This window comes from Lactuca saligna, chromosome 6 (assembly GCF_052625555.1).
Source record: "Lactuca saligna cultivar CGN05327 chromosome 6, ASM5262555v1, whole genome shotgun sequence".
In the NCBI taxonomy this organism is placed as follows: domain Eukaryota; kingdom Viridiplantae; phylum Streptophyta; class Magnoliopsida; order Asterales; family Asteraceae; genus Lactuca; species Lactuca saligna.
The window spans coordinates 93454251-93473337 of NC_136422.1; the positions used below are offsets into that span (position 1 = coordinate 93454251).

The 19087-nt window shown below is 35.7% G+C and overlaps 1 protein-coding gene across 2 annotated transcripts; it reads left to right on the forward strand.

Annotated features, from left to right (window-relative positions):
- Positions 1-1449: 1449 nt before the first annotated feature.
- On the forward strand, positions 1450-9027 carry LOC144999701 (lon protease homolog 2, peroxisomal-like). Of its 2 annotated transcripts, none has more exons than XM_078958829.1 (17): positions 1450-1736; positions 2431-2543; positions 2721-2817; positions 3019-3188; positions 3624-3715; positions 4662-4841; positions 4917-5003; positions 5074-5201; positions 5291-5492; positions 5566-5772; positions 6157-6287; positions 6580-6793; positions 7120-7440; positions 7526-7720; positions 7927-8175; positions 8540-8641; positions 8770-9027. In XM_078958829.1, the coding sequence occupies exons 1-17, from the start codon at positions 1630-1632 to the stop codon at positions 8851-8853; spliced, it is 2679 nt and encodes an 892-aa protein (XP_078814955.1). In that variant the 5' UTR covers positions 1450-1629; the 3' UTR covers positions 8854-9027. The 2 variants fall into 2 exon arrangements, with proteins under 2 accessions (XP_078814955.1, XP_078814956.1); XM_078958830.1 differs by having other exon boundaries at positions 1451-1736; positions 4920-5003.
- Positions 9028-19087: the final 10060 nt, after the last annotated feature.

A 19087-nucleotide genomic window follows, 5' to 3' on the forward strand; every position in this document is an offset into this window, starting at 1 on the left:
TAAGGGCCAAAATGCAATAAATTCCCATTTCAAGGGTTAAAAGTGGAATCACCTCAATATCAAGATGTTATATCTTCCGATGCCGCACTACTACCGTACCATTTGTATCCATCACCACCATAAGCTTCTTCATATACACCACTAACAGATGATGGATCACTTCATCACCATTGTTAATACTTTTCCTTCATTGTTGCTGGATCACTTTATTAATTCTAATGAAAATTTTGTTAGATTTTAGGTTTCAAATATCAATCAATATACTTGGATAATTCAAGGATCGTGTATATAAAACACTTTCTAAAAACTGTGATTTGGGGTATCATGAAATCCGATCCAATGGATCTCATGCAAAATCTAAGAGTCCAACACAAAATACCTTGCTTTTTCGTGTTCTTAAGAGATATATTTGTAGACAAAAGAGTCAATTTTCTTCATAGATTTATCTACAATGTTTAAATCTTCTTTTTATGTGTAGAGGATGTTGGTTTTAAGGGAAACGACACTCCCTTATGTAACTGGCACCAACTTTAGTTTTTTGGATTGAAAAATTTCAGTTGGGCCCATTTTCTCTATACAAATTATCTTTCGAGCTCTGCCTCTTGGAACACCACCAAGGGTGCTATCTCCGAACCGCTGTGTTTGCAAGTCCATATTAGTTATTCGACAGTACACTTCACACCTCTAGTCTTGGAATATAACCAAATGAACTCAGCTTGTCTCAAACAAAATTGCGACTATACTAAATGTATTGATGATACTAAAATCACCAACAACTTTGAAAAAAATGATATTTAAAAGCTAATCTTAACTTGTTAAAACTCATTTTTGAGATTTTAAAACAATAAAGACGAAGAGAAAAGATATATGGGGTTAATGAAAGCTTTATTGGAAATGAAACAAAAAAATATAATTGTTTTTTTGTCTTTATATATAAAATTAGTTTATCATATATTTGCAATTTATTTTAATACACGTCTTTGTAATGAAACAATGATTATAAATGAAAAAAAGTAATTTTGTGATATGTTATTATTTATATTTCAAATCCTTTTTGGTAGTTTATTTCATTTTTGCCAACCAAACATATTAGCATTTAAAATTTCTTAAAATTGTAATTTTTTTGAAGATATTATTTAATTTAAACAACAATAAAGCTTGATTGGGTTAATATTCAGCTTGGTGGTTAACGGTTGTTTGATAGTTTAGCACCAAATCAAATCAAACACAACACAATTGTGAGTGTGACAAAGTAAGTGACATCTCACATACCAAATCGAATCAAACACAAAACAACCCTAAACCCTTTTGGTAGTTGGTTTTGAATGACCATTTTTGGTCCTCAAAATGGTAAAAAGGTTGGTTATGGAAAAAAGCAAAACATAAAGGGTTAGATGTAAAATCCCAATGATTATCGATGAGAAAAGATATAAAAAAATTCAATGAACAGAAAGCCGTCGTAAAAGCAGCCAACGGACCATTCTTCTTCTTCACCAATTTATAGCCCTCTAAATCTCTAATAGATTCTTTTCGTTTGTTTTACTTCCCTCAAATCCTATATAAACACGCACAGGTTTGTTGATTGATACACCAATTTCATTTTAGACAAATACATATACTTTTTCTGTAATGGCGGAACCGGTGGAGCTTCCTAGTCGGATTGGAATTCTACCGTTTAGGAACAAAGTCTTGTTGCCTGGCGCAATTATTCGAATTCGATGCACTTCTCCGAGCAGGTGAATTCTTTGTTTTGTCTTTCGCCCATATTTATCTATTTTCTCCAAAGCAAACCCGATGACTTTGTGTTTCCTCACGAAATTTTTGTTGCACAGTTGTCTTTGCATAGTTTAGGCCGATATTTGTGCTTTGTTGCTCCTTTTCCTGTTTCTTTAATTTACAGGAACATAGAGGAAAAGGAACATGATAGGATTCAAGCCTGATTGGTTATCTGTAGTAAAAATCCCTTTGTGTTATTTGGTGGTTATAACTGTAAATCATAGTGGGGTTATTGAAAATATCTTATTTTTATACAGCTATAAATTATAATTTCTTGATGATAAACTTTCTCTGTGAAAGTGAGCTAGATGTATAGAGACACATGAGTAGTTGTTAAGCAGAAATGTTTATTTTCTTTGTATGATTCTGCAAAATACTCTTCTAGATGTGTGTACTAGTAGAAATTATTGACTCTGATTAGAACATCTTCAATTAATATGATGGATCTATCTGCAAACTGAAGAGGTGCCTGAGTTGGTTTCACCTCCTCAAGACCAAGTTTCCAGAAAACAGAAAGATGCATAAGATTGATACCTGCTGCAGCTGAATCACACAAGGCCTTAGCAAATTTGGAATCCCCAATATGGCTGAAAGTTTGGGGGCTAGGTTTAGGAATGCTCTAGTCTGATGTGATTGCTATTCTGATTCCTGCAGTGTGAAATTGGTGGAACAAGAGTTGTGGCAGAGGGAGGAGAAAGGGTTGATTGGTATTTTGCCAGTTCGAGATGCTGCAGAGACACTGTCAGTGGGTTCCATGTTAACTCAAGGTGATTTTGATTACATCATTCATTGTATTATTTACCTTGAGGCCCCATTTGTTATGCAGGACAAAAATTGAAAATATTTATTTGGGTGGGACATGGACGAGCACTAGATCTCTCATCTGTCGTGAGTCTGTTAACTTGCTAGAAAAAGCAACTCTTATTAATTCTGTTGAGATGTAGGTACTGATTTGGGAAGCTCAAAGAATCAAACAGGCTTGTCGGATTCACACAAGCTTGATGGGAAAAGCCAACAAGAACCTATTCATTGGCATACAAGGTACATGGGTAGCCATTATTGTTTATTTTGCGAAACCTTGGGTTACATGTGATGCATATCATTGTCATATAATGGGCTGGGGTTGCAAATAAAACAAGCAAACGAGATTTCTCAATCTAAATATATGTTGAAGAAGTTTAATTTTGTAAATGTTGTCCACGTCACAACATGACCTGATCTAGTGTTTGATTTTATTGTTAGGGGTGTTGCTGCGCGTGCATTACATCTATCTAGAGGAGTTGAAAAACCAAGTGGAAGGGTCACATACACGGTTGTTCTTGAAGGTCTATGCAGATTTAGTGTCCTGGAGCTTATTACAAAAGGGACATACTCTACTGCAAGAATATCCCCACTTGATATGACAAAGGCTGGTATACTCCACACCATCACATTTCTTCTACATAGCTATTATTATACTCTCTTAAATTTCCACGTACATGGATTTTAGGCAAACTAAGTGATAACTTTTCTTGTAGGGCTACTTTTTTTTCATATAAATTTCTGCCGGAAGAAGTATATATCTTTTTATTTTTTATTTTTTTTATCTCACTAATCATGATTGAGTTGCAAGATGTATTTGTGTCTTGGATATGAACTTAATAGGAAAGTTTGTGGAACCATGGGGTTCCCACTCCCACATAAGGATATTTACAAATGTAAAGTTACATGTTGCATATGGGATACGATACGATGTTAAATCTGGTTCAAGTTTATCTTGTAGGGTTGTTTTAGACAACGTTAAGTCACATGTTGCATGATGCATGTGGAATATACCTGATTTGCTACCCTTTTCTGATATTGGCTAGAGATGGAGCGAGTTGAACAAGACCCCGACTTCATAGCACTGTCTCGTCAATTCAAAGTAACTGCCATGGAGCTTATCTCTGTTCTTGAGCAGGTACTCTCATTTCTATTTTTTTACATAATATCATCATCATGGGCTGGGGGTTGCAGATGATACCTCATGTGTTACAAACACTGCCTAAGGCTATGCTTCAAGCCTAGACATCACTTTCCTTGCTTTGTGGACATTGTGATTTGGCTTCTTGATTTCACATCTTTAGTCGTGTTTTGATGAACTTGATTTCACATTCTTCATTCCTATGTTGTCTTATTTTGCTGCTGTCATGGTCGTCGAATCAGCACTAATTCAGTCATTGTAAAAAAATAAAAATAAAAAATTCTAGTGAAGGAAAAAGAAAGTGGATTTTGAAGTCATGATATACTAGGTATTGCCATCTAGGGGAGGAGCCCAGCTATCACTAAGCTAAATTATTGTTTCCTCGTTTTCCAAAACCAAAAACAAACATCAAATAACTTGAACAGAAAATGAAAATAAACCATATTCAGCTATGGTAGATCTCTTTTAGTGTTGTGAAATCTGGTTGGCATATAAATTTGTCGAAAAAGTAATTCTGTCAGTGTTTACCTTCTCTTCCTGGGTCCATAAAAAGAAAATGGGGAGATAACCAAAAAAGAAGCCATTTACCTGTTTTTATGGAACCGGGGGAGTATTCTTTCTGCACTTCCTCCCTTTGTTTGTTTTATCATTTATGTTAATTTTTATCCTCAGAAGCCTGATTTTCAATGTTCCCTTAAAGGGACTGGGCATTTATTTTTCATAAGGCGCTCTCTGGAATCTGGATATAGTGGGGTCTGGATAAATGATCTTTAGAATTATTTTAGAAATTAAGGGCTCATCCTCCTGGGAACTGGAAGGAAAAAAATAGATGAGGTTAAATTTGTGAAAGGCTCATTTCCCTGGATTTCTCGTCGTTGTTTCTGCATTAAGTTTTTTTTTTTTTTTTTTTTTTTTTTTTTTTTTTTTTTTTATAAATATACAGAAACAAAAAATTGGTGGGAGAACCAAAGTTCTTCTGGAAACGGTCCCCCTGCACAAACTGGCAGACATCTTTGTTGCAAGCTTTGAGATAAGTTTTGAAGAGCAGCTATCTATGCTAGATGCTGTTGATGTGAAAGTAAGGCTTTTAAAAGCCACAGAATTAGTGGATAGGCATTTACAGGTAAGCTAAATATAGATGATGGATGCTTATTTTTATGAAAAGATGTGGCTGGTGTGATGGGGTTATTACTTGTAGCAGTCGATACGTGTGGCAGAGAAGATAACCAAAAAGGTTGAAGGGCAGCTTTCAAAATCACAAAAGGAATATCTTCTTCGTCAGCAGGTGTGTTTTTTTTTTCTCAGCATCAACATGTAAATTCAGTTTGAGTGTTATATGCTTGATTTATAAACAGATGAGGGCTATTAAGGAAGAGCTTGGTGACAATGACGATGAAGATGATGACGTGGCTGGTCTTGAAAGGAAAATGCAAAGCGCTGGAATGCCTCCAAATGTGTGGAAGCATGCACAGAGAGAACTAAGGTCCAGCAGACATTTTATGTTGATGAGGCCTGAGGGAATATTTATTTATTTATTTAGTATTATTTTTAACATTTGACAATTGATGCCAGGAGACTGAAGAAAATGCAACCACAGCAACCTGGGTACAACAGTTCCCGTGTTTACCTGGAGCTTCTTGCTGATTTGCCATGGCAGACAAGCAGTGAAGAGATGGAGATGGACTTAAAAGCTGCAAAAGAGCGGCTTGACAGTGACCACTATGGATTAGAGAAGGTGAAACAAAGAATCATTGAATATCTAGCCGTGCGCAAGGTTAGGTCGACTCAATTATATATGTAATTCAGTTTTTTCTTGTAAGCCAGGAATTTTGAAATATTTATTGCAGTTGAAGCCAGATGCGAGGGGTCCTGTGCTATGTTTTGTGGGGCCACCAGGTGTTGGGAAAACATCATTGGCATCATCCATTGCTGCTGCTTTGGGTAGGAAGTTTGTGCGCATATCTCTTGGTGGTGTCAAAGATGAGGCTGATATTAGGGGCCATAGGAGGACATACATCGGAAGCATGCCTGGCCGCCTCATTGATGGTCTAAAGGTCAACCTACACATCTATTTTATCAAATTACCTTCTCTTTGTTTCGTATCATTTCCTAACTTTCATTCCTATCATATGACCCACACATTTCTTTACCTTTTTTTTTTTCAAAAATTTTCCTCATTTTTATATTTTCTTGTAATCTTATTTTATTATGTTTTGATTTTTAATTTTTGTAAATAAAGTTTTTATACATTGTAATTAAAATAACGTATGAAAAATTAATTGCTAGAGACCAACATGCAAACTACTCATTCCGTTGGATCCATCCAAACACACCCATGCATACAGTTTATTTGTTTGTTTTTTGACTTATATATATATATATATATATATATATATATATATATATATATATATATATATTTTTTTTTTTAATTTCAGAAAGTAGCTGTTTGCAATCCTGTTATGTTGCTGGATGAGATTGATAAAACGGGATCTGATGTACGTGGTGATCCTGCTTCAGCACTTCTGGAGGTTCTTGACCCTGAGCAAAACAAAACTTTCAATGATCAGTATCCTACTTAACGATTTAGAGGAAATGTGACAAGGCAACAAGTCTTGAAATCAAGATAAAATAATATTATTTAAAAAAAAAATTGAGAGTGGACCCGTTTGACTATAAAAGCTTGACATTCACCTGGCTATATGCAAAGATACCACCAGCCCTTGGATGCTGGCATGATCTATGAATGAATGTGAGCTTAATTAGAAATACTAGTTTCCATTGAAATAAGTTAATTGGCTTTATGCATCTCAAGTGCCCAGTTTGTTTGAATGATTGATTCCTTAATTCATGGGTTAAAGCTATTTGAATGTTCCTTATGACCTATCAAAAGTGATATTTGTGGCGACTGCTAATAGGGCACAGCCAATCCCCCCACCACTCTTAGACAGGATGGAAGTCATTGAACTTCCAGGATATACACCTGAAGAGAAGCTTCGAATAGCCATGCGCCACCTAATCCCACGTGTTCTAGACCAACATGGCCTTAATTCTGAATATCTTAAAGTTCCCGAGGTATACCCTTTTTCTTATTTTTCTTAAACTTAAATGCTATAAATAGCAGCCCACTTTCACTTTCATTCAACTTTGTACCCAATTCTAGATATGTATGTATCCAAAAACAAAGCAATGTTTACTGCTATAGTTGGGTTTGGGTAGACTTTTATAAATAAATACAAGGGTAATTTTTCAAAGCAGAGTGTTTTAATAAGAAAAAGAGTTCATAGAAGATGCTATAGTTTTCTGAATATTGGTTGAAAAAAAGACATATTTAGTTAGCACATGTGAAATATGCATCCCCCTTTTTGTTGATTATTATTGAGAGTTGAGACTGATGGTAGGCGATGGTGAAAGTAATTATTGAACGATACACGAGAGAAGCTGGTGTGCGGAACCTGGAGAGAAACCTGGCGGCCTTAGCCCGTGCAGCGGCGGTGAGAGTGGCGGAGCAAGAGCAAGACAGGGACAGAGTTGCGCTTAACAAAGACGTGCAACAGATTTCTTCACCATTGCTGGAGAGCAGACTTGCTGAAGGAGGAGGAGTAGAGATGGAGGTGATACCAATGGCAATGGGTGTTAACAATCATGAAATATCAAGTGCATTCCGGAGGGTTATGTCACCACTTATTGTGGACGATGAGATGCTGGAAAAAGTACTTGGGGTAAGCACTAAGCATCATATGAAAAAGAATGTGAATATGGGGTTGGTCTGAGTCTTTACTCTGTATTTGCTTAATTGTTGTGCAGCCTCCCAAATATGATGATAAAGAAACAGCGGAGAGAGTTTCAACTCCTGGGGTTTGTGTTGGTTTAGTCTGGACTTCCTTTGGTGGAGAAGTCCAGTTTGTTGAGGCTACATCAATGGTGGGTAAGGGGGATCTGCATCTCACTGGCCAATTGGGTGATGTCATCAAAGAATCAGCACAGATAGCATTGACTTGGGTATCTCCTCTTTTACTGTCTCTCTTTTTATCCTTCTTTTTCAAAAAAAAAATGGTCTTGTTGGCGTTTGGTTTGTCGGATTCTGTTGGAATTGGAACAGGAATCCACAAAATCCTTTGACAGACTGTGAGCATTAAGTGATGCCAAATAACAGAGGACTAAAATTGTATATAAGTGTGTGTGTGTGTGTTTAATTTTATTATTAGGTAAGAGCAAGGGCAGCAGAGCTTAATCTTGGTTGTGCAGAAGGAGAAGGCAATCTGCTTGAAAAGCGGGACATCCATATACATTTCCCTGCAGGGGCAGTGCCAAAAGATGGACCCTCAGCTGGTGTGACTCTGGTGACCTCACTCGTTTCACTTTTCAGCCGTAGACGGGTGCGATCAGATACAGCCATGACCGGAGAAATCACTTTGCGTGGCCTAGTTTTACCCGTAGGGGGTATCAAGGACAAGGTTACCCATTGCATTGCTATTGCTATGTTTTTTTTTTTTTTTTTTAATTATTTATTTATTTATTTATTTTTACAATATTTCTTTATTCCTACTACTCTCACTGCCTTCTATCTTAGCATTCTACTTTCAACTCTTTAAAAAAAAATCACATTCTACTTTTCAATAATCTACTCAATTATAACATTATAATTTGAATGTCATTGCTATAATTGGGTAGATTTTTCAAACTACAAAGCTGGAATAGTAAACAAATATATGAAACTGTCTTGTTATTTCTTGCATTTAACCCTTACAATATTTATTTTAACTTCACAAATGTTTTCATTTTTGTTTTAATGACTTTTTGTAACTTGCAATCGGGCAGGTGTTGGCAGCACACCGTAATGGTCTTAAGAGAGTTATCCTTCCAGACAGAAATTTGAAAGACTTGGTTGAAGTTCCTCCAGCTGTTCTCGCAAGCATGGAGGTAAGGGGTTTTTTATTTATTTATTTATTTATTTATTATTTTAATTTTTTTATTATTTTTTTTAATAAAAATAAAAATAAAAGAAATGATTGTAAATTGACTTGGATGTGGGTGGTTTCCTGGTGCAGATACTACTTGCAAAGAGAATGGAAGATGTGCTGGAACATGCTTTCGAAGGTGGGTGCCCCTGGAGACAACATTCCAAATTATGACATCATCTTTTAATTTAAGGATCTAACATATGTATTTGTATTTGTATTCCCACTACCTGTTGTACGCTTTTATTATGCTTATACAAACTGTCTGTCTGTATGTATGTATCACTATATAAAACAAAAAAAATACTTTTACACGTTTTAATGTGTATAAATCATTCCTTTTATTAATGCATTTTTAGTTCTCTAGATTTTACAAAAATCGACATATGCCCTTAACCAAATCCAGCTCTTAGACTTCTCCGTGTGGTACGCGGTTTGGAACCGTAGTCATGCCACGTGGGACATGAACACCGCCCCCAGGGTGCGGTTTGGGGCGGTCGAGACCGCACTACGGCCCTTGAAGACCGCGTTCTGTGATTGGCTGCTCCTCTCTTGATCGTTCAAAGATTCGTTTCATTTAATTTTTTTTTTTTAAATTTATTTTTTATTTATTATTATTATTTTTTTAACCTTTTACTCCATCTATATATACATTTGTTATCATTTTTACATTCACACAACCTTTAAACACATTAAAATACAATCATTTTATCCAATTTTCTTTGAAAAAATGTCTTCTTCCAAAAGACATAGCAAAGAAAAAACACCAGTTAGAAACACTAACACCCCAATATCTTCATTTGATCAACCGATTTTCTCACCTCCGTATTACCACTATGACGGTATGTTTCCTTCTTTTCCACAACGACTAGGGCAACCACATCCACAAACACCACCACTACCACAACCCGACCCGGATTTTAATCCATTTGATTTTTTGTCCCAACCCGAGTTTGTGCAACAAACACAAACACAACCAGAAACGGTCGTTTCTGATTCTGAACCAGAATTCGTTACAGAAACTCAGCACACTCGAGCAACGAATAAAAGAAAAGAGAAGGCGGAGGCTAGATGTTGGGAACCTTTGGAAGCGTTGGTGTTGGCACAATCTTGGATCGATATTTCAGAAGACGCGACGGTTGGAAAAGACCAAAAGCATGACCGCTTTTGGATTCGCGTTTTACACAGGTTCCATAAAGGAATGAGCCGTGGAGAATACCGTTCAAAACATCAAGTGTACTCCAAATGGGGGAAGATGAACAAGGAAGTCATGTTGTTTAATGACTTGTGGAACAACATGAAACGTCAATGGAAAAGTGGAGAAAGTGATGAAGTCATTTTGCAGAAAGCCTTGAAAGTGTATCAAAAAGAAAATCTGAAGGCTTTCAAGTTTCTTGAAGTTTGGAATTTTTTGAAAGATAACAGGAAATGGCTGAGTAGCAAAACATCTGACCAACATATCGACAGTGGGTCAAAATGCATCAGAACATCTGAGTCCAACCACACTACATCAGATGCTCGTGTTCAGTTTGATCTGAACGAAGATGAACCTGTTCCAGTTTCACCACCTTCTCGACCATTGGGAAGAGACAAATCAAAAAGCAAAGGCAAAGGCAAAACGTCGGATTCAGATGATTTGAAAGAAATGGGAATCGACATGAAGGATATAAAAGAGAGAATGGATAAGATTTTGAAAATTGCTTCTGAAAGAGAGCTTCGGAAACAAAGGGAGAGCGACATGCGAATACTAGCAATGGACACGTCGAATATGACCGGGGCCGAGCTTGAAGTGGTTTTGGCGATGAAGGAGGAAGTGAAAAACCGTTACATGAATCGTGGCTAATTTCTAGTTTTTTTTTCAAGTTTTTAATGGTTTCTTGTGTGTGTGTGTGTGTGTGTGTGTTTTTTTTTTTTTTTTTTTTTTTTTAATTTTTTTTTAAAATTAGGCAATGTATGGTATTTGTATTTTTAATTAATGAACTATTATGTTTTTAAAATTATGTTTTTTTTATTAAAAAATAAGTTTTATTAAATTAAAATAGTTAACAAAAATAAATAAATAAATAAATAAAACTAAAACTGTGGCACCACACCCTTGGTGTGTCAAGAAACCACACTTAAGTGGTAAAATGTGACGTGGTGCTTACGTGGCGAGGGAGGGAGTGCGGTTTCGGTGGCACCACTCTCTCCAGCCATTTATTTGAGTTTAGGCATTTTGTATAGTTGTGTTTTTTCTCAGCAACGGGTTGCAACTTGACATCTTTGTTTCTTTTGGGGACCGGGTCGTTGGGAAATTCTTGGGATGAGAAGATTGGAATTGGGTTTCTGGAACCTTTTGAGAAAACTGATTTCATGGATTATAATTCGGATTATCTTATGAAAGCTTAAATGTGTTGTAAGATTGTTGCACCAGGTAATGTTGTGGATAGTTTTGGTTTTGTTGGTAGTTTTGGTATTGCTGATAGTTTGGGTTTTGAAATCATGGAGAAGAAAATGGAATATATTGACTTGAACTGTCTTGCATGGATTTGCGTTTTTTGCTAGAACCAACTTATTTAGCTTTGCCTAGGAAATCCACTAAAAGTAACCAAAAGAATTGAACGAAAGTGTACAATTTCTTAGAAAACACATTAGAATTGAGTGAAGTGTGCAATATTCATCTTCATAAACTTATACAAAATTATATTAAAAAAAAGATAAAGAAAGGCACAGATCATACATGAAAATGATGAAGATGGTGGGAGAATCAATTCTTCTGCATGCAAATTGAATTGTCACTTGACTTGTCAAAAGTGTTCGATTAAGGTGTTTAAGGTCTTAACTAAATTGATATAATTTTGGTGAATAAAAGTAAAGTTTTTTTTGGTTGCTTTCATAACTAGAATAGCTAGGAATTACTATAGGAGAGAGATTAAATGATTTATTAACATATTATATGATTAATAACATATTAATTAGAAACAGTAATAATTAATTAAAAATTAATTTTGGGTTAATTAGAATTAACAAAAACTGCAATGGTTGAATTGTAATTGCTCAAGTGTTGAACAAGGAAACAATTCTAGAAGTCTCCAGCCTATGGACAGTTTTGAAAGGCCTTGAAAGAGTTCCAGAAGCCTCCTGAATTAGATAAGAAAACAAGATCTGAATAAAAACATATGTGTGTAATTTTATGTTTATATAGTGTAATAAATATAGTACACTCATAATTACTTTCTAATCGTCTCAAATTGCCCAAACAACCATCTATCATTAATGATCGAGACAAAAATCATAACAATTGATAATAATTGTGACGCTAAATATAAAATTTTGCATCTCAGACTAATTTATAATCAAATTAGATAGATTATACTCGCATGACTTCATGGATATAAAGAACATTAAAAACGGAGGTCATATGCAGAAGTTACGTCAATTTTAAGAAAACAAATCAGTATAATACTAATTTTTTTAATCATCGAAAACCGAATTGATTCGTTAAGATATTTGTACACCTAACATGGAAATTCTAAGAACATTTATAGAACTCAGACATAAGACTAATATTTGATTTCATAATCGCAATAGTTTTAACCCGTAAATTTAAAAAAGTCGCAAAAACTGTCGGGAACCAATTAATCGCAAAACTTTAAACGGTTTTTCCCGGAGTTCTACATATCAGATTTAGGATCTGTCTAAGTTTTTGGAACCTTGACTCCTTGTATGGAATTGTACGCGAGAATATCATTGGCCACCTACAATTGTTTTTAAATGTATGGAATTGAACGCGCGAATCAAGAAAATTATTTTCCGATACTTTTAATGGATGTTGTATCCTCCTATTTCATGAAATTCCTTCATGTACTTCTTTTTGTCATTTTGTTGTCTTTAAACCCATTTTGATTTGACATATTTTGTCTTTTTGTTGTTTTTTTTGTTTTGTTATTGTTTTGTTTTTTTATTAAAACTAAAATTATTATTATTATTATTATTATTATTATTATTATTATTATTTTTAAAATAATTGATTTGATTAAATGTCTCTTTAACTTTAAATTTTTTTAGGCTATCATTGTGTTATTTTTTTCTTGTCTAACCTATCCTTGCGTTAAAAGAAAAATTACGAACAATTATATATATATATATATATATATATATATATATATATATATATATATATATGTTTGTGTGTGAGTTTTATTTATGGCTACGAAAATTATAAGAAAATAATAATACTAGATAGTTCGAACTTAAAAGATAACATATTGATAGTCTGAATGAAAAAAAAACACAAGTATAGTCCAAACAAAGAAAAAAAATAATAATAGTATGTATTTATCAAAAATATTAAAAACAAAATAATAATAAAAAAGACAACAAAAAACAAAAGGTAGAAAGGTAAATAAAAAAAAACCATAAAAAACAAAAAAGGAGGGTTAAAATGGGAATTCATCATTTTTACTGGGATGATACTAGTCTAGAAGGCAATGCCGACGAGTTGTGACTGGTTCCGATCCATCAGAATACGTTGGATTTGGATTGAATTGGTACCAATCAGAATCCATCGGGGTCTTGTGGAGACAATGTGAATCAGAACACATCGGAGGCGGTGGGAGTCGGAACAAAAGGGAATCGTTGCGATGTGTTGCGACTGAATCCGATCCTTCGAAACGTGTTGGGTTGGATGTCTTTGGAATGATTGGGTTCGGATGCGAGCAACTTCAGAAGACTACTAATTCTGAACGGGTATTTGAGTCCGATTCTGAACGAAGCATCCTTACTATCGGAAACGAAAGCTACTTGTTGGGACCGATGACATGTGGCGTTGCATGATAACTCACGTGGACTAAGGGCGGGAGTTCCTAGCTATTGGTCACGACCTTTTCTCAATTATTTTAGCTTCCAATTTGTAAGGCTATAAATAGCCCCATTGTCTTTGTAATTTGGGTGGTTGAATTTTGAAAGAACTTTTGTTCACCATTTGTCGAATTATTGTGTATAATTCAGATTTTGTCATTGTTTGGGACGCGTTTCTCGATCGTGACTTCGATTTCAAGTCAATAGGTCTTGGCTTGTGTGACAACCTAAAATTTTCATTCGTACAAACCCTACATTCAAACACTTCAAATAAAAGTCATACTTTTCTGCTAATTTTTAGCTGGTATAAAGTCCGTTTGAGTGTTTTAATATTTATTATTCAAACGAACGAATAAAAGGAAGTATTTCGAGGAGTATCGGGTAACAATTAAAACAACCAAGACCTTGGTTAGGTGTTCACGGCCAAACAAATGGGAATTGGGTCGTGAATTCCCTTAGGGCCGCAAACTCATGCTTAAGGCATGAGTTTACTCTTCATTCTCTCATTATCCAACTTCCATACTCAAGAACCCCCATTTTCTCTCTCAAGTATCATCACACTCTTCTTCTAATCTTCCAAAAACGTAAGTGTTTCTTCACTTGATCTGTTGTTATAACCTTTCATCTAGTTGATATACACCATTTCATCCATGAATTCTTCACTTTTACTTAGATCTTCAAGTGTTCTTCAAAACACCAAGAACACAAACTAGTGTTCTTGGACCTTAAACATCCAATCAAGCTTCTATATTGTAATTACACTTGTCCTAGCTTACTATATACTTGAATGAACTTGTTTAGACCTTAGAATCATCAAGAAAACATGATCAAAAGGGAGTTTACGGCCAAGGAACCTCCTTGGACCGTAAACTCTATTTAAGTGGGAATTTGTGCCCTAGTCCCTTCCTAAGCCTTGGATACAAGTCTAGATCACTTCCTTGGGGAGTATAGGACCTTAAACAAGCAAAAGAATCAAGAACACATGAGTTTACGGCTATAACTCATGGGGAATGGACCATGGGCCGTAAACTCTAAAAGGTGGTGCAAAGTGTGCCACTATTACTTCCTAAGGCTTAGACTTGATCATAGGATACTTAACCTTAACTTATAAGACCTCAAAACACCAAATGGTACTAATTACCATGAGTTTACAGCCGTAAACTCATGGGGGAAATGACCATAGGCCGTAAACTCCATAAGGAGTGGTCCTTGGGCCATAAACTCAAATGCAATGCTCTACAACCTTTAGATGCAAACCTTTGGTACCTATAGCACTTAAATCAAAGTGTTTTCCATGTCCTAGGGTGTCTTAACTTGGTTAATTAGTTGTTAAATGACTAATTAGTTACACATATGTGTTATTACATGTTAAATAGGACCATTGTGTGTGTTTAAGTCTTCACTTGACACCTAGAACCTTGTCAAACACTTCCATACAATCCACTCACTACAGGTGAGTTCATACCCCTTAATTAACCTTTTAAATGTTTTTAAATGCTTTTATGGGGGGGGGGGGGAGAGGATACAAGTTGAATCGTACTAGTTATTATATCAATCACATGTGATTAATATCTAGCATACAAATGAATTTACTATACTTCAAACTGTTTTATCAACAAAACTACTTGCAAATGATTATCAAACACTTTTACTTGTTAAAATCTTTATAAAACTTAGTTTTAGTTTACACATCTTCACTTTCAATTCATTAAACTCTTATATTGTCAAATCATGTCCAATACATATATAGTTATATACCTAAGGTTTGAAGGACTTAGGACTGATAATACACTCTATTTCCTGTTCCTTGTTTGGTTGTGGACTTAGAGAACCCTATTGTTTGTCCGAGTGTCGTTTGACCCTTAGTTATACATCATGTGTATATGTATAGACATAAAAGCTTGTTATCTTATTTCAATACAGTCGGATATATACTCAACATTACTATTAAACTATAATAGGTATAGTTTAGAGTTATACTACTTACTATTTCTAGTATAAAGAAACATACAAAGAGTCAGTTCATACATGAGTCATACACACTATAAACAATGCATACACTACACTATACAACTGAACATATTATAATGAGAGTCAGAGAGAACATACTACTCACTAGCCAGAGAGAACATACACTAGTACATACTATTCATACACACTATATACTATACTAGAGAACTTACTATGATGAGAATCAAGGGAGACATACACTACGCTAATACATACACTACATACACACTATAACATAAATGTGAGGCACTACTTTGGGACATGGCATCTTTGTCATGGCTCGTCTTGTATCCAGAGTCTCCTGGAGGGATAGCATGAATTCATGTATAGATCTATACTGGACTGACTGTCCTACACCTTGCTGCTAGCTTCAGTGGGACCTGCAGGTCATCGGGTGATGAATGTCATAACATCTCGACGTCTTACATTGTCGTGTTTCACTAGGTCGATCAAGTATGGTTACAATTACATCATATTTTACATTAATTAACAATTGGCTTAAGGTAGTTAGTACAATAGTAGTTATAATATTATTATACTACAGTACCTCATTATTTTCCCTTTATATCTACTTTGTGATCTCCTCACAATAAAGAGTAATGTAAAAACTTTATTTTCGCTAAGGATAGTCACGTTTGGGAAAATACTCACTTTTACAAAGAACACAAATACAGTACACTTGATGCCTTGGTAGAAGGCTACTTTTAATGGAAAATATAGGATTTTCTAAGAGATATAAACAATTGCTACAAACATTTTACATACTTTTACACTTAAACTCTTACGAACATTTTCATACAAATTATGACACTAAATACTTACGAATTCACCAGCTTTAATGTTGATAAACTCTTTAAAAATAACTTGTATTCTCAGGTTATCAGTAGACATGTACCGAGGCCAGCTTTTGAGAAGATGGAGCACATACAAGACTCATCTTTTATTTTGATTCATATTTTGGTGTCTTATCAACCACATAACACACTTGTATTAAAATTATATATTTAATGCAATGGATGATGTTGTTTACATGTTTACTATTATTCTGTGTTGTGATACTATACATGACATCCTATGCCCCAGAACGTTTCCGCAATTCTTGGTTTTGGGGTGTGACAGATTGGTATATGAGCATCGTTTATAGTGAATCTAGTATATCAACCCACAAAAGATATACTAATTATAAACACTACAAGATTAAAATACTCTGATCAAGAGTTTATACTTTTAAATAATAAAATATTTAACTAAGTATACATGCCTACATTCATACTAAAATCAGTGTCACAATGACAAAAACAAAAGTATTACGATTGTTGAATATCACAAGTAAGCTCGGGGATGTATGGTCAGTCTTGGGAGTGGCATAGCCTGATCAACTATGCTGGTCCGAGGAGTGATTAGCATATGCCTAAGAATGGTTGTGATATGGCAACAAGTCTAAAAACTTACCAACACTACTACAATGAAAACATGAGAACATAACATAAGTCTAAAATACTATAAGAGTATTTTGTGTTACTATAATTACTTGTCTGAAAACTAAAAGGGTCTTTACTGGTAGGTCAATAGTTGCTAAGTGGATACACTGAAGTTATGTGTATCTAGGATGTCATAGGCTTAGAATTTGTGATCTTTGCTTTACTCCCTGTTCCTTGTTTGGTTGTGGGTTTAGAGTTAGGGTCACTTATTCGAAGGCCTATCCTATTTTAAATAAATATAACTGGTATGCATTATGCAAGTATTGATGTAACTGATAAAGATTATCTTATAATTATCTTAATTCGTACGTATATATATATATATATGTGTATATATATATATATATATATATATATATATATATATATATATATATATATATATATATAAGATTCTTACACCCCTTCTCTCGCGTAGATATCATGGCTGTATTCCATCATCATGGTGACCCGTACTTTCCACACCACGACAATGCTGGATGACTTGAAGAAGAGCCCGAAGAGGAGCATCCAATCCCTTTGGATGATCACCTCGTAGAAGGCTTCTCGGATGGATATGACTCCAAGCTTGAAGTCAACAACCTACCCCAAGTAGGCCAAGCCCCGAATAACAACCCCCGACCAACGTTTTAGGCTCCCACACCCTTTGTGGGCAACAAACTTGAATCGCTGGAGCGATGAACCGGGTTAACCCTTACCCTACAACGGGCACCGAAGCTTTTACAACATAAGCGAGGGTGGCTCGGCTGATCGAGTCCTACCCATCATGGTCCGTACGATTGGTCGGAATGTCGAGCAAGGTCGGGCAGCCATCGACCGGGTCACAGAGATTGATGCCAATTCTGGTGTCAACACGGTCCGCATTCTCCATCTCGAAGAGGCGATGGAAAGGACCAGGAGGACCAATGAGACTCTGCAGCAATAGCTAGCAGCCTCCCGAGCTGAAGTCATAGAACTTCGAGTTCACCAGAGGGCTCATGAGCGACACCTTCAAGAAGTGGTTCGTCAACCGGAAGATCTTAGGGTTCGCCCGAGGAATTCCCATCGCTGTTAGAAGATGTCTAGCACATCTTTTCTTTTGATTCAGGAATAGCCTTCTTATTTTTTCTCTATGAAGCACTTGTCTGTAAAATATTCCTATCTTTCAGTACACTATCTAGTCTACTAAGCTGTCAAACATTTTCCCTCATATGGTTTGATGTAAGACCTACTGCTAGGTCATTTTTCCCGAACTCATTTACATTAGTTATACCAGTAATATTGACAGTTATCTAATATATTGGAAAAATTTATACTCTTGTGTTTCCCTACTCTCCTACTATACTGCTATTTCAAAACATACACTCATTCAACTGTTGGACTATGGCGATTTAGCCCATGGAACACTGTCACTCTACTTACAATTGACTCTAACTATCCCATTCATCTTTATAAACTTATAGTTGAAGGATGCCTCCTCGCAAATCAACAAGGCGTAATCCTCCACCTCCACCACCACCTCCTCCAGTAATTGATACGTCCACTCTGAATGCTGCAATAGCTGCGGAAGTGGCAACTGCCATGGCTTAATATCACTCCACCGGTGCCAGCGGAGGTGGAACGCCAGTTCATTCTACTCAAGGTGAAATCCTTGTGCGCTAAAGAGAGTGCTCCTACAAGGACTTCACTAACTACAAGCCAAAGTCCTTCAAAGGTATTATCGGAGTCATTGCCCTCTCGCAATGGTTCAAAAAGATGGAGTCGATCTTCGAGATTTGCTCCTACCCTGCCGCGAGCAAAGTTAAATTAGCTGCGTGCACCTTTGAAGAGAAAGCCCTGACATGGTGGAATGGCCATGTCAAGTCACTAACTCTCATAGTGGAAAATGACATGGGCTGGGAAACTCTGAAAAGACCTCATGATAGAGGAGTACTACCCGAGGGGTGAAATCCAGAAGTTGGAACATGAGCTATGGAGCCTAACCATGAAGGGCTCCAACATAGTCGCTTATACTTCTAGATTCAGCGAACTGGTATCCCTCTGTCCCAACATGGTTCCCACCGAGGGAAAGAAAATCGAAAGGTACATCTGGGGGCTGG